Below are 26258 nucleotides of genomic sequence, written 5' to 3' on the forward strand. Positions count from 1 at the left end.
GTTGAATTACAAAAGTGTATTTTAAAAGTAAAACAGAAAAACATCTGTAAAATAATTTATTCATCAAAGATGAAAACAGACAAACCTGAAATAAGAAAACAATCCTACGACCGGACTAGATCCAAAAATGTTATCAGATGAATAAATACTTAATCAAATACTAACTCAATCACACACCATCAGTTCTTATATTAGAAACGGAAGTAGGCTTTTAAAATTAATTGGCCCAGATCAATCATTTCTGCTAAAATAGGCAAAAAATGGGAGGGTGGCAATCAGGGTTCTTACAGTACCCAAACATAAAGCATCATTTTATGTCCAGTAATTCTTAAGAACACAAACTGGCATCCAGACAAAAATGAAGTACAACAGGTAAGTGTCAATCTTTACCAATTTATTTTATACAAAACAGTAGCAATGTAGAATATGGAATATCTTCCGCTGCCACACACATAAGTTGTGAACATTCCAAGCCAATGTATACAGTTGGAGGGGAAGGCTAACGATAGCATCAACCATGCTACTGAACATAGGAATTTTTTTATTTAAAAAGATTAAAAATTAGATAGCAATGTCTTCTTAATATTGCTCTCATCATTGAAGACTGAAGAAAAATAAAAAGTGACTTTTTAAGATTAAAAAAAGAGGGAAAGGGAGAAACAAAGAGGCTGCTACAACACTGCCATACTGTCAAACCATCATACTTCAATATTTGCATACTTGATAGCAGCATTATTTTTACTGAACCGTGTGCAACTACATTTAGAAACACATCAAAGCAAAATATCATGGCAGTCATCAATCAAGATCCAAAAGAAAACAAACAAAAAATAACTCTAGGATGAACACACTATAAGTAGATGAACATTTATGGAGAATGAATCAATATCTACATTCTTGGACTGTTCCATTCTGCTCCTTTAATAAAAGTGTCAACTCAAATTGTCAACTGTGCATTTTTGGAGGATTTGAGTTTTTCCAGTTCGTATTATACTGCATGCTTGGAACAAAAAGGGATATAATAAACCCTTCTACACAATGAACTTTAAGTAGACCGCTGAAAATAAATTTACTACTTGTAAACACACACAAAAAAAAAAAAAATACAAGATTTTCTTTATCTTTAAACAATCAGTGCTTCCAAAAGCGCATTATCTTCTATATCGACCTCTCTCCCCTCGGTCTCTGTCCCGGTCACACAATCGCTCTCTTTCTCTCTCTCTATCACGTCCTCTATCTCGTTCTCTGTCTCTTCTGTTATCTCTAGGGCGGTCTCGCTCCCGCTCCCGATCTCTTTCACGGGGTCTACTTCTCCGACCACTGACAACAGCTTGTGTGCGACGAAGGAAATCATCCACTCTCATGTCATAATCATGCTAGAAAATAAGAAATGGATTAGGTATGTCAAAAATCAAACGGAACTTATGAGTCCCCATACTGTAATTACTGTATAGTATGGAGAAACAATTTACAGAAATGTACTAATGCACTAATTCACAGAATGTAATTTTGACACTGCTTAGAAAAAGATTGTGACACCTAACTAGTCACCCACAACAGTGATTATTCAAACCTTGTTGCAACAACTCACTTCAGGAAGTTTCTTATACAACTCTAATGACTTTTCTAGCCAATTCTTTTTACTAAGATTTAAGCCAAAATAATCACCTAGTGATGACATGACGATCAACTATCATGGATGCAAGCCTGATGCCAACTATGCTAAATATCATCCATGTTTTTCTCCAACAGGTGAACCCTACTTTTTTTCCTCCTTTGACTCTACAACCTGAACCAAGTCTGCCCTCTTAAGGTAAAACTAGGAGTTGTTACATTCCAGATTTTCTTTCAAACTAAACCATTGTTAATGACAAGCAAGTTTCGAAATTTGATAGACTTTTAAGAGAAGAGGGACATCTGGGTGGCTCAGTTGGTTAAGCATCCGACTCCTGATTTCAGCTCAGGTCATGATCTCACTGTTGTGGGATCGAGCGCCACATCGGGCTCCATGCTGGGTATGGAGTCCTCTGCCCCTCTCCGGCCCACTCTCTCTCAAAAAATACAAAAAAATTTTTATTTAAAAAAATTAGAATTTTAAGAAAGTATGTACTTTAGTAAGATTGTGAGGTCTACTCCACATAGATCTAAATATACATGAAAGGCTGGGGAGAACAAGAGAGGGTAAGATGAGCAACTGTCTAAGTGAGGTGCAAGGTGTCATTGTGACTACTTCTAAGCTTAATCCCTGCTCTAGCTTTCTACTCTTAGTTCTCAACTCACCTTTACTTACTGAACTTGGTCTTTTTCCAAAAGTCAGCTTAAATATTCAGATTATTGTGTTCAAAAACACAATTCCACCCTCACATACCTTGAATACATGAATATTATACTAGCATAAAATATATATACTAACCAAAAAATTACAATCAGATGCATAAAACTTAAAAGCACAATAATACCTTTTCGTAAAAGAATCTTAGAAAGAACTCCTATTTTGAAAATTATGTAATCATTTATAAAAAGTACCACAACCCATCTAGCCAACTAAGTTTTCATCATACATAAGCCGTATATTTCTTCTTGTATTACTGAAAAAAAAACTATTAACATCTATTAGTCAGTTAGGATTCTCAGATTGTTTCACTGAATATTAAAGATCCTAATAGGATTTGATTTTGAAAAGTTACTGTCTTTATGAGAATAAGAAAATAAATAACAGACAAAAAGTTATCTCAAAAACGGGCTAGGCCACTACTGCTCTGACTGGCCCTCTCAAATATGCATGCTCTTCATCTAAGTGGGAAGATAATGTTTATTTGGCTCAGCCAAAAGACTCATCACCTCCATTGGTTGGGGGGGGGGGGGGGAAGACAGAGGGTTGAAGAAGGTGTCCAAACTGTACATCTTACTTTAACAACCTAACTACGTAAGACTACCAAACTTACATACAAAGGAATTATGCTAACAAGTGCCAGGAGACAATTTCAGTTTAAAAAATGAAAGTATTATTAGGGAAAGGAAAAAAAAAAAAAAAAGGAATATCAACCATTTAATAAACAAACTCAACCCAACTAGTATAATGGAAAAAAAATCCCATAAATCTCAAACTAGAACTGTCTTTCATTCACTGTTTTGAAGAGATCAAAAAATGCTTTTCATATCAACCATATCAAATTATTAGAACCAGTAATTACTAAAGGAAAATTATCCATCTGCCTTTCTTAACATCTGTTTGTTATTTGTTAGCATTCTCTGAAGAGTCAGACAGAGGAAGGTGAACTGACAAAATTTATCAGAGAAACAAGTAACTAAATAAGACCAGAGACGATCAGTTAACTAACTTAATACTTACCATCCAATCTATGAAAATTGAGTCAGAATATACAGAAAGCTTAAAAATACCTATTTACAATAAAAATTACACAATTATTTATAACTGAAGACCTCAGTACAGAAAGAAAATCTAATTCACCATATCCCTAGGACACTATTACCTAAGAGTTATATGTAGAAGTTGCCTCCACTTGAGCAGTTTGTTTGATCAGTGAAAGAAATATGTCTATTTAAATAATCCAAAGGAATTAGCCATTCTTAATAAAAACAAGTTGTGAATTACTCCAAAACAGTATGGAGTAAGAATATCCCCACATTTAAATTATCTACAGAATTGAAGGTAGTTCCTTCACACTTTTGCCTTCTCGTGCACTTACTACTCGTTTATCTCTGTATCTTGCTTCATGTGGTACTGGGTGATGTCCTGAGTAAGGGGGATGAGCTTGAGGAGGTGGAGCATGGTGCTGATAGTAAGGATGGTGTGGAGGTTGTTCCATTCCAGGATAAGGAGCCTAAGAAAAGAAACCACTTCCATAAGCATCTACCAAATATCCGTGTAAATAAACCATTTTTAGAATTCCACTATCCAAACAAATAATTTAATAATCTGTACTACCCATTTACTTCCACAGAATTAGGGTTTGTCAGAATACCCTCTTGTTGTGCTTGTTGGAAATATGTGCATAACAAACTAATTACACATCCTTGAAGATTTAACATGTTTGGGGCTCCTGGATGGCTCAGTCGGTTAATCATCTGACTCTTCATTTCCACTCAGGTCATGATCTCCCGGTTTGTCAGTGCAAGCCCTGCCTCAGGGTTCCATGCTCACAGTGTGGAGCCTGCTTGTGATTCTCTCTCCCCCTCCACGGCTGGTGCACGCACCATGCACCCACCATGCACTCTTCTCTCCCTCTCTCTCAAAATAAATACACCAACTTAAAAAAAGAACATTTAATATGTTTACACTTTCATGTCGTGTCATTTAAATACTAATAGAACACAGTAAACCCTTAATCAGTGCTTACAATGAGCCAGGCACTGTCCTAAGCACTGAGGGAGACACCAACAACTGGTTAAGTAACTTAAGATCACACTGCTAGTAAAAAGGTGGAGCTGGACACCATAATCAGGCATCCTGGATCTAGAATCAATCATCTTAATCTTAACATCTACCCTTAAAAAAAAAAAAAACAAAACAAAATCTCCAGAACCTAAGGAACTTTTAAATGCCATTATAAAATGTGTAAGAGCAAATCAAAGGTTACTTTCCTAGTTAGTGCCAAGAGAGTATTTTGACATTTAAAAATTTTCACAGAATCTAAGGAAAGCAATCTTATTAATCCATCTATCTTGTACACAGTACCTTAAGTGCAACAAGTCAGATGAAGAAGCCACATTACAGGCAGCATTAAAAAAAAAAAAAAAAAAAGATAAGAACTATTTAAACTTCTAAGTTTTTTATTTCTTGGGAATTAATTCTTCAGCTATCCTCAATACCTTAAAAGATACTCTTAAGAAGAATATTCAGCTTTCTTACAGGAAAAAGAATTTAACAGTTATGAACAGCATTTAATTAACCTTATTTTACAGAAAAAAAATTAATGAGTGTTGGGATCAAGCACTTAACTAAACTTCACATGTATTTTATAAATTATTTGACAATCCCATAGAGTAAACACTGATATTCATTAAATTTCAAGCCACAAAAGGACAGGCACAATGTCGATTTCATTCACCAACCAAGCCTAACGCAGAGTGCCTTGCACAGAATGAGTACATTAATTTGATGAGCCAAAGAATGGACAAATACCCTCTGGGTTTTACCGATAAAGAAAACTAAGAAAGAAACCTATTATGAAACTTGCCCAAGATCACAGAGTTAAGAAGGGAAGGTATCTGAACCCAGGCAGTTTGCAGTATTAGCTACTACAAAAATAAACTACAACACTTACTAATTAAACTTGTACTACTAACACAAATCAAATTACTCACTAGTTTTTAGTTGTAAAAATAGATTCCAACAATTTATTTAATGGGTAACTGTAACAGTCATCTTCCAAATAAGCATTCAAAATATATGAAACTGCAAATGAAGTGAAATTATTTGCAAAAAAAAAAAAAAAATACAAACCATTCCTTGCCAAGGTGGTGGTGGTCCCATGTTATGAAATTCCCTCACATAATCATTGTAGGACTAAAATGAAAAATAACAATGTCAATAACAATAAAAATCAAACCCAGAACTATAAAATAAATCAGATCCTGGTTTTATGAACATTAAATGTATAAAATGAAATGCTTACCCCATTTAAAAACACATCTCGGCGAACTCCTGAAAATCGTCTGTTGGGAATAAGATTTGTGAAACTAAATTCAGGTAATTCATAAACTAGTTCTAAGAATGTAATTTGAAACTAAGCAAGAGTGAACCCAACTTACCTGTCTACTTCCTGGTATCGTGGATCCTTTAAATACCCTGTTCAAACATCAAGCATTTTAGTAAATCAAATTTATATTTTTTATTACGGCATTATAATTAAACCTTCCTTACCACTCATTTCAATTCTTTCCATGAAATATAGTGATGCTATTAAGTGATGCTATTATTGTATTATTCCATTTTCAGATTTTCTTCTTAGATTACAAGATAATCTAGAAAGTAACTAATAACTTACTGATACCACAGAATTATAAACTGCTAGAGAGGTTTTCATATGAATCTTCTAAATCCACACCCCAATTCTCGCTAGATAGAAAATTTCTTCATTCTGCTCCATAAGAAAAGTAAGGGCAGAAGAATTATCTTGAGGACACTGTAATAGGACTTCCTTAAAAACAAACGTTTACTTTCCACCTTAGGTATTCACAAGCTCTGCTAAGTCAACCACAGACAGTTTTTAAAAATGCAAACTTAAGGGGGAGAAAAACAAGTCCCAAAAATGAAGATGTATACATTTTAAGTGAAAGAACCATGACAAAAAAAGAAATATTCTTTCTCCCCATCTTAAAAGATGGAAGGACTCAGCAAATTAAAATGTAAAAACATTTGAGTGCTCATGTTTCTGAGGAAAAACTAATTTCACTCTCAGGAATATCCATTTTGGAGAAGAATGAGGTTTATCAAGCCAAAAAATGCTGTAATGTTCACTAATACCAACTTCCAAATTGCCTAATTTTTATAAGTGTATTATAAGTACCATCTCTTAAACTCTGCCTTTTTAAATTCTGATAAGACTAGCTGAAAGCTGCCTTCTAGATTATAAACCAAATATTTCTCATTCCTCTCTAAAAACATGTGAAAGATTTTTATTTAAAAAAAAAAAATAGCATAACTTCAGTTTCCAAATAAAGCTATATACCACATGAAATACTAAGTATTATAGAAAATGAAAAACATAATAAAGTATAAGATGGCTGCTTTCCCTAATCATCTTTAATCTTAAAACACATGTGCAGTTTCCATTTGTGAAATAATTGTAAATTAGCAACATCAGGTAATTAACAGATGATGATGAGTCACACTAAAATAGATAACCTTCACGAAGTAGAATTTAAGTGACAACTATTGATAATTTCCTATGATTTAAGCAGTCATGTCCTAAGGTCTTCTCACTTTTAGAACTACAGGATTACAATAAATGTTTTTGTGTCGTTGTTGTTGTTTTTGTTGTTGTTTCATAATTTTAAGTCAAATATCTGCAGGATTATAAAATATTAACCTGGTCTCTGGTGAAACTCAGGGGCATAGTCAATCCTTGGTTTCTTTCTGCTGTTATGAATATCATAATCTTCTGGTCGACGCCTACACAAATTAGACACATTAGAAATTAAACCAAAAACTGCTGGGAGAACAAACAGCAATGCAAGAGTTTCTGACAGAAATAAGTACAAAGAATAGCCCATTATTTCCTTTAAAATAACATCCTAATTTCTGGTAGCAAATCTTAAAATTTCTAAATTTTAATTCCTCTAATTACTATATAAATCAATCCTTGAATGTATTGCTGGAAGTAGATATGCTCTATAATCTCACGCTATCATGAAAAACTTGGAAAGAGCGGTCTGCTCAAAATATGTAAATCACATTTTAGTATTCTAAACAAAAGTAAATGAGCTGCTCTCAAACTAACGTAAACATCCAATTTAACACTTTCCCAAATAAAGTCTCCATTCACGTGAAAAAACAAAGAAAAAAAAAACTATCACCATTACACAATAGGTAACTCTAAAATCTATATATTCAAACTTATTAATACCATCTTAGAAGACGTCTACACAGAATTAATTATTTCTTGCTTCTTTTGCTTTGCACAAAATTATGCTTTTCACATGATCATACAGAAAATTTGATACTTATTCCAAGTGACTTTACAGGAAAGTTTTGATAATCTTAATACTTGGAAAAACTAATTTCTATAGTTAATAACATTTAAAAACTAAGGGAATTTTTTCCAGAGACAATGCCTTAAAATAAAACTGGAAAGTAATGGAGCAATTTAACAGAGTTCATAAAACAAGTTCAAAGTATATATTCTTTAGAAAGTGAAATTTTACTGTCTGCAGAGGGCTGCTCTTTATGGTCTCCCATAAATCTCAATGGCTAATGTAATACATCATTAAGTACACTTCACTTTATTTAGCATTTAATAAAGAGCTACACAAAATAAAAACAAGAATTCCAAGTTTTTTTGGCAATAAATGTATCTTTTTACCCTTACTGTCAAATAAAAAGTCTATATAATAACCTGGCATCACTAGTTTTCCAGCTGTTTCTTTGAGTTATCAACTGCTTTCATTAACTTTTCCAAGACAAGTTCACTCAAACTGCAAAGTGCAATTACCCCAAGCCCCCGCCCTCCCCAACAAAATAAAAACAGTTGCATCTACAATAAATAAGACTAAGAAAATTAAAAGCTGGTTTAAAAAATAAACATACCGCTTTCTTGTAGTTTGGGGAGTGCATTTACGACCGGTATAAAACATGATAGAAACAGTTCATATAGTAGTCCAACTACTGACTTTAAGCTGTAAGCCATACATATATGGAGGCCCTGGCAGGCTTGAGAGAAGGTGTAGTGGTGTAATAAGTATAGTTTGCAGTCCATTGCAAAACTGAGGTAAAAACTTCACTTGTATATATTGTATTGCACTGGAAACCTCTTAGCTTAAACTTCAAAAGACATCTTGGTGTTCAGTCCTTTAAGGCCAAAAGTAAGGGGGCTCTGCCAGGTGTCCTCCTACCTACTTGACAGTGTCCTTTTTAAGCTCAAAGAAATGGGGACTCTTGTTGGATTATCTGTACCTACCACAGGATGTTTCCACCAAAAGGAAACTTAACCAAAGGTTTCATCCCATCAACCATACATCCAACAGTCTTTAGCAGAATATTTTAGATTTAGCTGTATGCAAATCTACACAGGGGAAGGTGTTGGGTAGAAGGGCTTAAATCAGTCCTTTGCAAAGACTTCTCCAATTCTGTAACAAGTTAAACCCCCTTTTCCTGGAAAATGCTGCTTAGTTCATAAAGTAGTGATCAATAACCATGACGATCCTCTAAAAAACATTTTAAGTCCACAGGTACTGCCAGCATCTGGAAAAGTTGTAAACAGACACAGCAACAGCCCTTCTTTTCGGTTTGTTGCCGGGTCTCCCAGGGCCACTTGATCCCCTTTGGAAAGAACCTATTGTTTTCAGAAGCTCAGCAAGATGTGTGAATTCACTGGGTACATGTTAGAGAATATTTGGCAATGGGGTTAACACATCACGGTGATAAAATTTGAAACAGTCCCAATAATGCTCCTCTTGAATATCAAAATAACTTAAAATATTTTATCCTCTAAATGAGGCGTCATCTTCTGAAAAAACATTAGTGATCCTTTATAAAAGTCCCATATCTGATAAGGCTTATCCAGAGACACACCTGAAAGAAAAGGCTTTTTACAAAATATTAACAATTTTTGCAAATAAAGACTTCCTTCTCTCTTCCTCCTTTCTAGCCTGTTCTGAGCAACAAAGGCCTACCTCATTGCAATTGTATACATTGTATTATCAGAAAACTATCTAATTTAAACTGGTTATCACTCTTTAGCAAATAATTTTTTTCTGCATAAGGAAAGATCCCCATTTTCCTCTTGAAAAATGACTGAGACCAAGGTGACCATGTGAAATCCTCAATGAAGCCACAAACTAGTCCATGCAGCTTGATTTGAGGATTTTCTCTTTCTTCTTTACCGCAGGACAAACTTTTGACGAATCACATTCCTCCATCATGTTATTCTGATACATGTGCCTATTATCAGTCCAAAGAACGTTTCTAACCTTCCCACATCCCGGACTGGTTCTCGACGGGATGGACGTCCTCTTGATCGGGGCTGAGAATGCATTCTTCTCTTGTGACGCATTTTATGAATGACCTGATACAAGTCAATACTTTCATCGGGGGGAAATAGAAGACAAAGCTGGGTTCCACATTCAAGTTCAATTTCCTAGAACAGGAAAGTAGTAATTTACAAGACGAAAACAGGAGAAATTTTCAATAGACTTCTTGTATTTTCCTGAAGTACAAGAACAAAAACCGACTTGAAGACTTCCTTCTCAAAGATGATGATCATACAGGATTCCAATAAACTTCCTTGAAAGGTTTTAAAAAACCTTTCAAAAGTGTTTTTTATATACAGGTAAAAACTAAAAGTATATAATCTGCAAAGTTAAATACATAAATGCAGTTGCTTAAAACTCTATGACAATCATCCTCTGCAAACAAAGGAATGTTTCTTTGTGCAAAATACAAAAATATCAGGACAAAGTTATCTACCTTAACTCAGCGGAGGAAAAACATGTTAGTGTGCCAAAATACATTACAAAACTACATTACAAAAACTACATTACAAAAACTACAAAGGGAGACTAATGTATGGCTTTTTAAAATGAAGATTTATTTTCAACCACCAGCAATTTCATTTATGAGTAATGAAAGCACACCGCTTCTGGTTCAAAGTTACATGTAGAAGATTCGGGTTTAAATCACTACGCTTATAATTTCATTTGCAGACTTGAAAACCTGGGTACATATACTTTTCATATAGCTTCCTTCTGATTAGAAAACTTCAGCAAAGATGTTAAATGGCATTTCTAAAATTATACAAAGTGCAGTAAATAACATAATGAAAAACAATTTAAAATCAGGACCAGAATTTCTCATCAAAAACTTTTCTTTCAATTGTATTAAGTACCATATAAAGCTACCTATCTTTCAACATTCATGGAGGTCTTACTAATTGGTCAAAACCACAGTGATTGTGAATTCCAAATAAGAATATTTTCCCTTAATCTTTCACACGAATTCTTTCAAAAATGGCTTAAAAATGTCCTTCAATAAAATTCTCTAGAAGGAATGATTAAATGTATGTGTTTTAAATAATCAAGTAAGACAACAAACCTGTCCATCACGTCCAATCTTTACTGGCTTATGTTCATTCCAAGGATTGGTGAGATGAGCTGACTTAGTGAAGGGTAATTCACGCCTAAATACAAAGTAATACCAATTATATTCTTTTCAAGAATCCTTTAGGGACCTTATATTACTTCAGCAGTTAATCCTGATTTAAACGTGACTAAAATTTAAAGAATTACTTAGGCTAGAAGCATTCATTCCCCAGAGAGGGAGCACCTTTAAGAGAAGGGTTCTTTCCACATTCTCCAGTGTTCTCAAAAATAAGCTAAATAATACAGTGTGTAAGAACATGAGCTTGGAAACCAAGACAGTTTGGGTTTAAACCCCAGCGTGTGCTCGCTCGCTCTCACGCGCTCTCTCTCTCCCTCCTCTGAGCCTGAGCTGAATTCTTCAGCTTATAAACAACAGTATCACCACCTACACTTCATACCTGTTTTTAATAGTGTGCAAATGGAACGACATATAACATGTTTAGTTAGCTCGTTTCTGTGTAAACAAACCGCATTTTTTATTAACTAATCAACAAAGAGCTGAACCTTCATCAGATAGTTAATACCAAATGAAAGTAAGTGTCCCCTATCCTTCGTTCAGAACTGCTCTCCCAGATTCCAATGTCCTCTCCTTTTCAGGAAGACAATAGTTCCCTATCACCCATGGAATGGCTCTTGACAATACAAATGTTTATACGTACAAATTCATATGTCTGCACATATGAATTATGCCCTCCACTTAGGTGAGTACTTATATAACTTAAAGAAACTCAGGCTCTAAACTCTGAGCCACAGGGCAAAATGGTCTCACCAACTTAAAAGAGACAGCCTGTATTTTTATATTCTATATCAACCTAGCATAATGCTAAATGCAATTCATTCCTATTAACTGTCAAGGAATAATCAAGTTAACAGCACTTAACAAGGCTTTATCTATGTGTGTGCAAAGTAATGCCAAATTAAATAAATGCGTTAAAGAATTATTTATTGTATCTACAATACACATGAAACTGCTCAGCCCAAAGACATACAAAGATGAGTAAGATAAAGAGCTGCTTGCATTCGTAAATTTCTTCCACAGCTATCAAAGAAGAATAAACAAGCACATGAAAGTTTTGCTGGTCACATCTATTTTGGAGAGAAAGAAAATAATCAAAAAATGCTTCCTGGAAGAAGTAGCATATGGAATATGCCTGAAAGAAAAGTGACCCAGGAAAAGCCAAATGTAAAGAGCTAAGGAAGGGTTACGTTTGAAGCAATGAGAGAGCTTGAGCAAAGGTATAATGGAGAAGAAAAAACACAAACAACCTGGTCTAGTGGATAAGCTATATAGCCATTTGTTCTACTCTTACACCAATTTTCTTAAAGATGAATATAGGATGCTGAAATTTTATAACTTCTTTAAACTTTGGGGAAGAGTAAAGTGTATCTAAAGTTAACACAGTGGCATGCTCTGTGGTGGTGATCATGTGAATATATGGGGGAAGTGGGCTATGAATGATGGGAATACCCACTAGGCATTACTAAAAAGCTTGAATTCTTAGTGTAATAATATACATCTTACTTCACACACCAAAAGTGGCTCAAGAATGTATACCTATATGTATACAAAATATATATACACACTTTTTTTTTTTTAACTTTTCAGCTCTCAGAAGTTAAAAGAAACAAGTCTATACCAAAGCCTAGGGTATCCAGGAGGAAATCTCTAGTAACAATTCTTTGTACTTTAATACTTTCTTAGATTTTCCCTCTAAATTGCCAGTTAAAAAACAGTTACAGGAGAGGAATAAATAACCTACAAGCCACCAAAATATAGGAAGTTACAAATTGTTCCTGCAGAAAGTTACCACTGTTATTTAAATATTAGCAATGAAATACTGAAGGACCAACATAAAACCACACACTGAGTTGGGTTGAGTCACTTGGGATTAAGCTTCTCGATGGCATTGGTTCTAACTAGATTCTACAGATATTTTTTTGTGTGTGTTGACAAATACATACCTACCAGAGTATCACCAAGAACTATGAGGCCCTAAGCAAAATAGGACTCAGAATGTATTTAGAGAAACTACAGGACCACAGTCATCGTAGTTATAGAATAAACATCCTAAAAGTTACCTTTTAAACTGACATGTGTAATGAAGACAACTACAGATGACCAGCTTTATTGTGAGTAATCCAAAGAACATGGAAGTAACTCGCTGATTTAAGGGGTTTGGTTAAGTGGGACAAATTTAACAAAAGAACATACAACTGTACAAAGGCTCTTATGTACTATATAGAGGTTTGGTTACTAAAGTTAAAAGAAATAATGGAGAAATTCTAAAAGAAAAGAGAAAATGGGCTAATTGGAATGAACATGGAAGGGGTGAGTATCAAATAGCATCAGTAGATGCTAATTTAATTCTGGACAAATGACATTTTATAGAGTATAGCCTTATTTAGAGGTAATTCCCAGTGATAACTTAAGTCACTTTTTATGGCTCCTCTCCTATCTGCTAACACGCACCATGTGATCTTAAACTTCAGTGTGCCTACAAAATACATGAGCCATCAGAAATTCAAGAGGTTTGAGGTGTGTCTTAAGATTCTGCATTTTAACGATCAGATACTACTGACACAAGTGGTCGAGAGACCACACCTAAATAAACTTAAGTCTAGTTATTATTAAATCCAAAGGGTGCTTAAATAAGTCTATCAAAACTATCATATCTGAAAAGAAAAAATATTGATAACAATTACTATTACTGATAGAAAGCCTTCAGCATTTATATTTAAAGTTTGATCCTCTTAACTGAACCAAATGTAATTCTCATTTTATACACAAAACTTAAGAATACAATAGACTTACCCAAGGAAATACCAACATAATATTACATGCCCCTCAGAATTCTTCATTATAAAACTACTCTTGAACTAAGTGATGAGTATTTTAAAAATTAAAGTTGTAGTTTTTCTTTAAGAATATTCTTGAGGATACAGGAGTACTGATGCATAGGGGCACTTGTACCCCAATGTTTATAGCAGCACTCTCAACAATAGCCAAATTATGGAAAGAGCCTAAATGTCCATCAACGGATGAATGGATAAAGAAATTGTGGTTTATATACACAATGGAGTACTACGTGACAATGAGAAAGAATGAAATATGGCCTTTTGTAGCAATGTGGTTGGAACTGGAGAGGGTTATGCTAAGTGAAATAAATCATATAGAGAAAGACAGATACCATATGTTTTCACTTTTATGTGGATCGTGAGAAACTTAACAAGAACCCATGGGGGAGGGGAAGGGAAAAAAAAAAAAAAAGAGAGAGGTTAGAGTGGGAGAGAGCCAAAGCATAAGAGACTCTTAAAAAATGAGAACAAACTGAGGGCTGATGGGGGGTGGATGATGGGTATTGAAGAGGGCATCTTTTGGGATGAGCACTGGGTGTTGTATGGAAACCAATTTGACGATAAATTTCATATATTTAAATAAATAAATAAATAAATAAATAAATAAATAAATCCTCAATAAAGAGAAAAAAAAAGAATATTCTTGAGGTACATTCTTGAGGTACGTGGGTGGTTTAGTCAGTTAAGTGTCTGACTCTTGAATCCAGCTCAGGTCATGCATGATCTCATGGTTTGTGGGAACGAGCCCTGCATCAGCATCTGCGTCGGCATGGAGCCTGCTTAAGAGTCTCTCTCTCCCTTTCCCTTTGCCCCTCCTCCCACTGGTGCACACTCGCTCGCTTTCTCCCTCTCTCTCAATAAATAAACATGGAAAAAAAAAAAAAGAAAAGAATATTCTTGGGGCACCTGGGTGGCTCAGGCGGTTAAGTATGCAACTCTTGATTTTGGCTCAGGTCATAATCTCACTGTCATGAGATCAAGCCCCACATGATGGGGCTCTGTGCTGGGCATGGTGTCTGCTTAAGATTCTCTCTCTCACTCTCCCTCTGCCCCTCCTGCACACATGCTCTCAAAAAGAAAAAGAGAAAGAGAAAAAGAAAAAGAGAGAAGAAAAGGAAAAAGAAAAAAGAAAAAGAAAATTCTTTCCAGGTCAACATAAACTTAAGTACAATAAAGAAACTTTAGGGGCGCCTGGGTGGCGCAGTCGGTTAAGCGTCCGACTTCAGCCAGGTCACGATCTCGCGGTCCGTGAGTTCGAGCCCCGCGTCAGGCTCTGGGCTGATGGCTCGGAGCCTGGAGCCTGTTTCCGATTCTGTGTCTCCCTCTCTCTCTCTGCCCCTCCCCCGTTCATGCTCTGTCTCTCTCTGTCCCAAAAATAAATAAAAAACGTTGAAAAAAAAAATTAAAAAAAAAAAAAACAAAAAAAAAGAAACTTTACTACCCAAAATTCTGTACAAAACGTTAGTATTTTGGGTTTGTACCTCCTGTTAGTGAACACATATCAAACAAGTTGGTAAAATAGCCAATAAGTCAGTGAGGAAGACAATACGTGAATAAATTAAGCTCACCTTCTGAAATTAAAAAACAAATTTCCTTATCAAGAATTGGGAAATGAAGGTTAATAGAACAAGTAACATTCAAAACAAAATTAGCTGCAACCAATTTAAAATGGGTAATTATTTTGTCTACTAATCCTAAGACATTATCTCCAAATACTTTCCAGTAACACCAATAATGTTTCTAGTCATAAAACCACAGACTAACAAACTTCTTTGGTTTTTATACAGTTATAGACATCCAAATAAATAAGTCTATCTCTGCTAAGAAATAGCAAGCACCTTGTTTTCCCAAAAAACTGCCACCAGATCTTTAAATTTTATAATCTTAATTTGATTATAATAGAAGTATAACTTAATTATAACCTGAATTTCTAAAGAGCCATAAATTTTTATTTAAAAATCCTGGGTATAATGGAGTAGGGGAATTATCACCGACACCCTCACCAACCTAACACTGCATTCCAACATTATAATTATGCAATTTTTCATTTGTTTTTTCCATGTTGTCACATGGATAATTACTTCTGTGTATTAAATTTAAGCGACAAGCCATAATTCACTTAACCAATATCCTATATGGAAGAATTTATTATTTTTTTTTTAATTTTTTTTTCAACGTTTATTTATTTTTGGGACAGAGAGAGACAGAGCATGAACGGGGGAGGGGCAGAGAGAGAGGGAGAGACAGAATCGGAAACAGGCTCCAGGCTCTGAGCCATCAGCCCAGAGCCCGACGCGGGGCTCGAACTCACGGACCGCGAGATCGTGACCTGGCTGAAGTCGGACGCTTACCCGACTGCGCCACCCAGGCGCCCCATCCTATATGGAAGAATTTAGATTGCTTCCAATTTTTCCCTATAGAAAGTAATGATGGGATGAGAAGTAATGATGATATATTTTTATGCAGTTTTGCTACTCTATCAACAATCAACCTAATATACTATTTTCACTGTATTATTGCTTATGTATGTTCACAGTTCTTCACTTTCCCATACATAAAAGTTTAACTCCTTTGGCTGGCCCACATTACTGTTCATCTCTATCTTTTATCATGTTTCATTAAAAAAAAAAAAAAAAAAGACTCCCTACCCCACTCACATACCTTCGCCTCCCCACCCCCACCGCTTTACCATCTCCTAAGCCGCATGGCTTCTGCTTGTGTTTCCATGCTCTTCCTAGTCTGCCTTCCAGACCAGTATGAATAGCATTTTTCATTCTTATCCAATTCTTCCATCCTCATCAAAATCCGACACCTAAGCTAATTTCAACTTATAAAAAATACATATGGTCTGTTTCAAGTAATATTTTTTTACTGAAATTAATTTTATAGGCAATAGATGTGTACATGCCATATAAAGTTCACTCAAATACTTAGTTTTTTATGTTAAAATAACTTTCTAGGCCCAAGATGTAGCCGCTCCTGCTGGATGTGTCATGTCAGCAAACAGAAGCTTAGGTCTAACTTTTGTGTCCCTGTATGTGCTCAGCTTGACCAGAAATGCAGTATATCCAATCAGCCAATCCCCAAACACCAAGCCACCTTGAGTCTGGGCTTTCTCACCCCAAATGAGGTTGACAACGTAGCCCTAGCTAGTAAGACATTTTCTATTTGTCTCTCTCTTGTTCTTTATCCTATAAAAGCTTTCTGGGATGCCTGGGTGGCTCAAGTGTCCCACTTTGGCTCAAGTCATGCATGATCTCAAGATTCTTCAGTTTGAGCTCTGCATGGGGCTCTCTGCTGACAGCTCAGAGCCTGGAGCCTGCTTCAGATTCTATATTTCTCCCTCTCTCTGCCCCTCCTCTGCTTGCACTCTGCCTCCCTCTCAAAAATAAACATTAAAAAAAATTAAAAGCTTTCTGCCTTCTGCCCCATTTTGCAGCTCTCCACAGGAGAGTGTCCATTTCATGAAGTGTTAAAGTTTGTATCACCTAAATTTACTTCTTTTATCACTTTCTAACAATGCATATTCAGTAAGAACATAACAATAGTTGTAATAACTCAGTTATTTCTAATAAACATATTTAAATCTTAATTACCATTTTTCAAAATATAATACCAACTAAACATGTTTTGCTCTTTCCTTAAGAAAAAGTACTTGTTCACAACTAAATTAGTTACCTCCAAAATATGAGCCAAGTTAAACAGTGGCTATTTTCCTATACCAGTTACTAAATAACACGTTAAATCACTAAAATCACATAGATCTATCCAGGTAACATTCCAAGCAATTGTCTAATTCATGACAAACTTACTGCTATATTACTAATACAGAGTACAAATAAACTACATAAAACTCCTGACTACATAAACCTTTGCCTTTACATCCTATAGGAGATATAAAGACAGTGAACAAGATAAGCAAAACGTATTGATGTTTAACTTTAACACTGTTAATTTTTTTGGATCCAAATCAGCCTAGGAATGAGTCCGAGAAAAGAGTGTAATCATCAGAGAGAATAAATTAAAGCTAAAAAACTGTGGAGTTTTAACATTAGTCCCAATTGGCAGCCATTTAGTGCAGATTTAATTATCTACACTAGAATGTATAATTTACCTGCAAATCCAGTCAATTTTAAAAACTCCTCCCAACATTTTAGCGTTCATTCCTGCTGGAAGCACCCAATGTATAGGAGATCCTCCATGATGTGACTCTGAAGAAAGTCTTGCAAATCCTAAGGGGATCAAATCACAATAAATAGGTGCCTAATATAAATGATGTTTTTATATATCCAAATTATTTTTATTCTTACCTTGAAATTTTCCACTCTCTCTGACAGAAAATATTAAGATAACACTCCTTGCAGATCTGAATGCAGCATTTAATTTCTTCTCATTTACTGGCAGCGTGGACCAAACACCCTACACAAATAACATAAAGATCACAGACTGAAATTAATGCAAATCTTTCACCACTGCAATTGTATCTGCAAAAGACCAAAGCTACAGATACTGCTGTATTTTAAATTTAAGTAAGCTATAATTAAGAAAGGTCTTACTTATCAGCTGTCAAAATAATGTGCTAATTTATTAAAAACTCAAGAAAAATATGGAGAAAATTCCCAACCTTAACAAAATCATTAAAGATTTTGGGGGAAGGATGTCAAATCTTATGAGATAGAATTCTACATAATAGAAACAATCACCTAGAATTATTTTAATTTTCACAATGATTTACTGTGGGTAAAAACATGTTTGAAGGTGAATCACAGCATGTACATTTTTCTCCTTAAACTGCTTAATCAAAATAATTAAAAATACTATATTGGTAAATTATAAGTGGAAAATTTCTGTCTGGTTTCTAGCAGTTCTCATTTTTCCTATTTAAGTTCAAATTTTTAGACATTAATAGTTTGACTAAAAAAAGCCTCCGTTGTACACAGAGCAAGAACAAAGCTACTAATTTCTAAAGCATTGTAATCTATTACTTGTTCGTGAAAAGATCAAAAGAAATAGCATGGTAAGGTAAGGCAGAAGCTCTAATTCAGTCAGTCTATTCTTACAAACTAGATCTCATTCACACTAAGTGCTTAATTACTTCTGCCTAAATTCACTCTAGCAGAGAAACAGAATAAACTTCCACGGGATAGCTATTTGGTATATTATTCCATCTAGTTTGATGGATAATGACAAATATAAGACAGTAATACTGACAAAATATGGTTTGAAAAATTATTAATTTTCTAAAAATCAGTAGAGGCTATAATGATTCATTTTAAATCAAGAAAAGGAAAATTTTGTAACGGTGTAACAAATATAGGTATTTTAAAAGAAAATTCATATCTTACAACATCCTAACAGCAACTGGACATATCCTTTTTGTAAAGCCTTGCTTGGGTGGGCCTTTTAGCTAACTCTTTCTCTTTTCTTCTAAATCCAAGTGATATAAAATAAATAAATAAAATAAGTCCAAGTGATGTCACTTCTAAAAATAAAAGAAACTCCCCATAAAAGAATGATTTCTTTTCAACAACATCAAGGTGTAAAACCAGCATCAATATAAAACAAAAAATGGTTGTAGAAACTTTTAAAACGTTACTTCAGTAAGTTAGCATTTGAAAACAGAAACACAAAAATCCAAAAAAATACTCTTTTACAGTACGAAGTATAAAACATACATAATTCTTCAATATCAAATATTCTGACTTCTAAAATCACCTTCAAGACTGAAAAGAAAACTCAAATTACTATTAGGTCGCTTACATGGCCACAAAGCAGACCTTAAGTGGCAAGTGGGCTGTGGATCTTTAAAGCTCTAATGAAAATCACAGTATACCACTCAAGATACTCAAGTCTACCTTCACACTTAAAATTTTCAAGACTGGGATAGTTTCAACAGAACTGATGCTAATACCTTAGCTTTGGCAAGAGACACATTCTCATGGTTGTTACTCTTTATGAGAAAAAATCTTGCATCCTGTAGGACATATTTGAGTTTACTGGTTTGATCTAAAAAAAAGAAACCCAAACTGATTAATCAGAAGCCATTATCACAGACGTGTAAGCTGTACTAACTGAAATTAGCCCTCTACAACCCAGCTAAACTTTTAAAATTCATAATCACCCATTCAACCTGGAAAGCTAAGCCACAACACATAATAGAGCAAAGCTAAGAAAAGACACCAGCATTCTGCAAGAAGTTAAACCTAATCTAGTGATGTTCCGATATATCAGATTCATATTTAAGATGAAAATGGCTACAAATTTTATAGATTTCTTTTCCAAAATCATTCATTTAAATAGACGATTATGCTATTAAAAACATATATACTATCCACGGTGTCCAAAACCATAAAATATCCTGAGATTTTTGTTACTGTTCTAAAAGGTATGCAGTAAGAAGTAAATGTGGAGCTGTCTCTATGTAAAACTACATCATTAATTTTTTCTTTAATGCAATATATCAGAACATTACTACATTAAAACCAACTATTAATGGAGAACTAATAAGGCAAAATAATGACTTTATGCAGCATGCAATGAAAACAATTTCAAATTTAAATGATACCTTTTCGGACAGCACGAACGGAAGATGATAATTTCTCATGCTTCTTTTCTGAACCTGTATTTAGCCAAAGTACATTTGTTCAGATTGAGCTTTAATAGAGATAAGACAAAATTTCTACAGTCTTGTCACATAAAGTTCTCATTCAAGACAAATTATTCTTCCTGGCGCACCCACACACACAAAAAAATACTTCTCAATGTGTACGAGTGTTTTGTTTTTTGGGTTGTTTGGATTTTTTAAAAATAATGTATATTTGAACAGTTTCCCACTCAGAAAACTAGTCACTGAATCATCATCTTCCAAGAAAAAAAAAAAGTGAAATTCCACTTAAGCAGTAACAGAACAGGATTAAAATAATAAGAAAAAGCTTAGTTTTCTCTAGAATTATTACACTGAACATGCCAAAAATCAATACTAATGAACATCAACAAGTTCACACTAAACTACAGCCTCCACACTTTCTACAGCAAATTACATCAGAATCAGTCAGATATGACCACAAATGAAAGTAAAATGAGGATACCTGCATAGGACTCTGATGCAGAGCTTCCACTTCTATCAAAAACAATTGGAGAGATGCCTCTAGCTCTCTTCCTTTCCTTCTTTTTCTCATCTAAAAAGAATTCAAATGAGATTTTTAAAAACATTACAAGACAGGTACTCAAACAAGAACGTATCACGTGCCTGGTTTCTGCACAATCTCTAATAGTCATTGCTAATCTCTCCCCTGATCCCTCAATTTCCTCAGAAGGTGTTCCATTTCAAAGGTATTGTTCAAACACAGAAACATGTTTCTCCCACCAACTTAAATTAAAAACACATGGCCGTAACTGAGAATGACTTATCCTATATATAAAGGTAGTCCTTTGAATAAAGTTTTCCAAGAGGGGGGGAAATCTGCAAATACAACTTTTGTTTCAGTAAAATATACTGTTTCTTTCTACATATCAGGTACCACTGTTCCAAGTCTCTCTCTAAAAAGTATACTATCATTCTTCATTACAATTCCAACTCTGATTCTTAGGTGTCTGATGAGCCCTAGAACCAAAGGTTTTCAATGTAAAAATAAATTAATAATAATACACTAGAGTAAGTTGGTGATTGCTTTTCTGGTTGCCACTGCTTGCTCATGTGTCTTCGAGTTCATTCTTCTTGTCCACTTCCTTCTTGGATTACTGGTCTTTTCTTCAAATTCAATTTAAAGTTTATTCCTAAAATCTTACTGATAGCCTATGTATTTCTACTAAAAAGCTAGGAATCTTCAGTGGATCCAAAAAGTTTACATTACCGGTCAGTTAAGAACCGTTTTAATTTGGAACTTCATTAAGCTTAAAAACAAAGACCTAAAATGGATTAGGCTCTCCTGTCTCTGTTTATTGGTATTTTAATTATACCATTAGAAGCTCTTTTACTTTTCAGCTAGGAAATAAGAAGGAATAAATATGGAGAGAAAATACACGAATTTATTTGTATAAAAACAGCAGAAAAATGATCAATGATCCCGCATAAAATTTTATATTATAGAATGACTATAAAGAGTTACCTACTTAAAAAGATTTAGCTAAATTATCTCCTTAATCCTCATAACAAACTCATGCAACACTTAAAGCCATTATTTGCATTTATTGAAAAGGAAACAGAAAAGAGGAGTGGTTAAGCAACATGGCCAGGGTCCCAGTTTCTGGGTGCAGAACCTAGTTCAAATGCAAGTCCTCTTTAAGCCCTGAGCTCTCTTCTTAGGAGCAAACAGAAAAAGTATTTTACTACTGAATGGGGCTTCCAGATCTAACTAGTCTGGAGATGGAAAATCCCAAAGACATTCTAAATTCCTTTTCTTTTAGTTTAAGCATCTTTCCCTTTTTTTATGTTCTGAGGCCTCTCCAAATAGACATAACAATAAGCTTGTGAGTGAGGCTGGTTTTCCTACTGGAGGGCTGAAAGAGAAGAGCAAAGCAGCACATATAAGCACAATTACAAAGCCAAGCCCATTTAAAGCTAGCATCCCTCGGGGGCATAATGGTATCTCAAATAACCAGCTATAGATAAAAGCATTTGTTTCCAGGCTTGCCTGCTTTAAATGATACCCAACTTTCAAAAGTTTTAAGAATCCTTTCCCTCAGGGCAAACTAGAAGACTTCAACTGAACAGAGTGAAGCTTTTTAGTATAAAATGGCTGAAAATCTCACCCAAATAGATGAGAGTCAGGAGGTTAAAATCCTAAATCTCTCTCATACATGTCTGTTTTGTTCACTGACTACACATTCCTACATAGTGCCTGGCACTCAGCAGAAACCCAATTTGGTGACTCAATGAATAGGAAATTCACAGAGATTAAAAGTAAAACCTTGTTAAATTTTTATTTAAAAAGTCTAGCATGTTTTATCATTTTTTTCTCTTTGAATATGTAGGAGTCTAATAAGCATTATGAACTGATCACTAATGATAATACACCTCTTGCTGCTGCTTAAAAACAATACTTTATGGTTCAATCTCACTAACATGATACAGGAAAAAAGAAAAAAGAGAAGCAGAGTTAAGACCCTGCCCAACTGTTATTTTTTTTTAAGAGAAAGCTTCTGGGGCGCCTGGGTGGCGCAGTCGGTTAAGCGTCCGACTTCAGACAGGTCACGATCTCGCGGTCCGTGAGTTCGAGCCCCGCGTCAGGCTCTGGGCTGATGGCTCAGAGCCTGGAGCCTGTTTCCGATTCTGTGTCTCCCTCTCTCTCTGCCCCTCCCCCGTTCATGCTCTGTCTCTCTCTGTCCCAAAAATAAATAAAAAAAAGTTGAAAAAAAAAATTGTTAAGAGAAAGCTTCTACACTTTTAAAATAAATACCATTAGAAATAACTCCCACTGATCTTAAGAGTTTATGATCGCCTCTTCCAACTACTATTTTCAGATCAAAAGAACAATGAAAGTCATCTAACAAATAAACCTTTAATGACCACCAAATGTCCCTTTTATAAAGAAGTTACCAAAGATTCTGAGAAAAAAATAAGGTAAAATAAACTAGAATCTAGAAAATTCATGACACAGAAACTAAACTGTGATTCCCCCATGTTTAAAAATAGACATCTCCTAATTAGGGAGTTCCAAATCCACCCCCATTTTTCTTTCACACATTATGATGAGAAACTACTCCGTGATAAAGAATAACTGCCTGCCCACAATACAGTCTCTGAAACATGTCCCACATAAGGGATCTTCCAAAGACAATAGTTCCCTTTAATAAGGAAAGTAAGAATTCCAGGTATCTCTTTTATAATAATAAATCTCTTCTATAAATAGTTTTGATATCAAAGTTCATGAAACTATTGGTTACCACTGAATTTGAAATGTCTTATCCACAAAAATATGAAGTATTATTAAGCACCTTGATACAGTATCAGCAGCATCTAAGAGCTTATTAAAACTGCAGATTGTTTCAAGTCCTACCCAATTTAAATAAGTCACCTTTGTTTGACTTAAATAAGACATACAAGAAATATTGTTCATAACATGGATACCAAAGATGGCTATAATAAAACATCCTCTACCCCACAGATGTTTCTTACAGTCGTCACAATAAATGAACATTCATTAATATTGTCAATGCACTTTTTGTTTTCCATCCATTATTATAAATTACAAAAAATACATCATCTCATCAGTTTGCAAAAAGTGTAACGGGAGAACAGAATTAAAGATTCTACAAATTTTGGGGCCCCTGGGTGGCTCAGTGGGTTAAGTGTCTGACTTCGGCTCAGGTCATGACCTCACAGTTTGTGAGTTTGAGCCCAGAGTTGGGCTCTGTGCTGACAGCTTAGAGCCTGGAGAGCCTGCTTCAGATTCTGTGCCTCCCTCTCTCTGTTCCTCCCCCACTCACACTCTAAGTCTCCAAAAAATAAATAAACCTTAAAAAAAAAAAAAACAGGTTCTGCAAATTTTTATATCAAACTTAACTTCCCATCAATTCAGTTTAACTCTTTAAATCTCTTAAAATCCTGTCTAAACTCTGAAACCTAGAACTCCAGTAAGCAAAAGGTTGAAAGCACTTCAGTTGCCAATCACTAGAAAATAGCTGGCCATTTGCTCTATCACCTATACAATTTTAAGAATGTGACTTACTAACAATGTACTATCAAAATGATAAAACTATTAATAATGAAATTGTAACTATTCTGTAATAACAAAAGAACAGAATTGTTCTTATATTCCAAAGTTTAGTTCATTTAGTATATATAGCAGATCTGGCTGCATTTTGACATAAGACAGTCATGACAGTATGTGTAACCATCATATAATGGCAAGGGTTCTTTTAAGTACCCTGACCTCTCCTTGTTGTACTCTGAATTTTCCGCCAAAAGATGGTCCCCTCTTAGCCTCATGACTGCAACTACCTACCATTCCTATATTTACATCTCATTGATCAGACAGGGATAAAGTGGTAGAACATGTAGTATTGAAGGAATAACCCAAGACAACTCTTAACCAATCTCCCCACAAGAATCTTACACTCTTACTTTCCACCTCTTGTACTTTTACACCAGCCTTTGGGAGACCCTGCAAGTCAGTCAATCCACAGGTACAGAATTGGAAAAACAGTGTGTGTTCCCAAGAGAAAAAGAAAGTTGTTTTGATTTCTATTGCCAAATGACAGAAATCTACAGGTATCAGATATAGAAATACTGTAATGCCAACCAGACAGGTTCCATGTCAGTATCAAGTAGATCAGGTATCAGTGTTTAAACAAACTGGTGACAGGTATGAAAACCTAAGAATTTATAACCTTAAAACCTGAAATACATTTCCATAGAGAAACAATCAGACTTGCATTCATTTAGAATACAATATGAAGTTGGGAAACACATTTACTAAGATATGTAAACCTTACTCAAATGTATTTCTAATACTCAAAGGCATATAATTGTAAAAAAAATCATGAGACAGTCTTATTAACATCCCACATCTCTAAATATTTTATAATTCAATTTAAGTATGTTCAAAAATAAAATCAGGTCAATTTTTTTTCTTAAGAGAAACTTATACATACAAAGAGTAGTACCTGATCCATCTGTGCCTGAACCAGATCTGACAGATCCATCTGTGAAGGAAACAGATTCAGAATCAGAGTCGCTAGCTTCACTTCGAGTGTCATAATCATTTCCCTCTTCCTTCTGGTCTCTCTCATCCTGTTCATATTCTTCTTCTTCCTCCTCCTCCTCCTCTTCTTCCTCCTCCTCTTCCTCCTCCTCCTCCTCTTCCTCTTCTCCATCTTCGTCCACTTCTTCATCTTCCTCCGCATCTTCTTCTACCTCTTCATCTTCTTCCACATCTTCCACCCCTTCCTCCTCATTCTCAGTGTTGTTGCCTTGCTCATCAGAAGAACCACTGCTGCCAGTCTCATGGTCAGAGCCATATTCTTCAGAGTTAACTTCTTCCTTAGAAGATTGGCTGGATCTGCTTGCACGTCTATCCACTTCAAGCCCAATTCTCTGATGTTTAAAGAAAAAGGGAATCAGCAGTCATATAACAGATAAAGTCAGACTGAATAAATAGTTCTAATGCCTCAAAAAGAATTGCTTTCTGTTTTATATCTGCAATAACATTTACTACCTCAGAACCATCTGGTGTAGGGGATTTGGTCCTCCTTTCGGGATCCCTTTTCCGGAGACAAGTTTTTTCAGGCTGACTCTTATAAGGTTCTCTAGAAGCACTGCTTGACAAACGAATCTTCCGATCAGCTTCTAGACGCTTGCTTCTTTCAGATCTTTGATATTCCTCATTTTTATACTCTGCAACTGACTTTCCCTTGGTACTAACTATTCTTTTGTTATTGCTGACAGATGAGCTCAGTGGCTTAGAAATCAACTGTCTTGAATGAAGAGAAGGCTTTTGCCGCTTGATGTCAGTAGATTCCATTCGGTCACTTTTTCTTTTTGATCCTTAAAAATACAATTTAAAGAACACATGTAAGTGTTTTATGTCTTCTATTTATTTCACCAAAGATTAACAGAGAGTATGTATCAGAGAGAAAAA

At 34.9% G+C, this 26258-nt stretch overlaps 1 protein-coding gene across 7 annotated transcripts in view; it reads right to left on the reverse strand.

Moving 5' to 3' along the window:
• Positions 1–373: 373 nt before the first annotated feature.
• Positions 374–26258, reverse strand: part of YTHDC1 (YTH N6-methyladenosine RNA binding protein C1) — a 36173-nt gene continuing 10288 nt past the window's right edge. For 3 of the 7 annotated variants that reach the window (XM_040481950.1, XM_040482000.1, XM_040481968.1), the window contains 15 exons: positions 25836–26164; positions 25285–25714; positions 20766–20855; positions 20243–20296; positions 19589–19683; positions 17988–18096; positions 17792–17909; positions 10775–10859; positions 9655–9821; positions 7056–7138; positions 5776–5812; positions 5640–5703; positions 5468–5530; positions 3711–3845; positions 374–1376 (listed from right to left, as the gene is read on the reverse strand). In XM_040481950.1, coding sequence (XP_040337884.1) covers positions 1152–1376; positions 3711–3845; positions 5468–5530; positions 5640–5703; positions 5776–5812; positions 7056–7138; positions 9655–9821; positions 10775–10859; positions 17792–17909; positions 17988–18096; positions 19589–19683; positions 20243–20296; positions 20766–20855; positions 25285–25714; positions 25836–26164 — 2084 coding nt within the window. In that variant the 3' untranslated portion in view covers positions 374–1151. The remainder of the gene's footprint in view (positions 1377–3710; positions 3846–5467; positions 5531–5639; positions 5704–5775; positions 5813–7055; positions 7139–9654; positions 9822–10774; positions 10860–17791; positions 17910–17987; positions 18097–19588; positions 19684–20242; positions 20297–20765; positions 20856–25284; positions 25715–25835; positions 26165–26258) is intronic. The other 4 variants (XM_040481958.1, XM_040481984.1, XM_040481974.1 and 1 more) reach the window with 3 other exon arrangements.

This window comes from Herpailurus yagouaroundi, unplaced genomic scaffold, assembly GCF_014898765.1.
Source record: "Herpailurus yagouaroundi ecotype Mexico unplaced genomic scaffold, PumYag 28, whole genome shotgun sequence".
NCBI classification, from domain to species: Eukaryota; Metazoa; Chordata; class Mammalia; order Carnivora; family Felidae; genus Herpailurus; species Herpailurus yagouaroundi.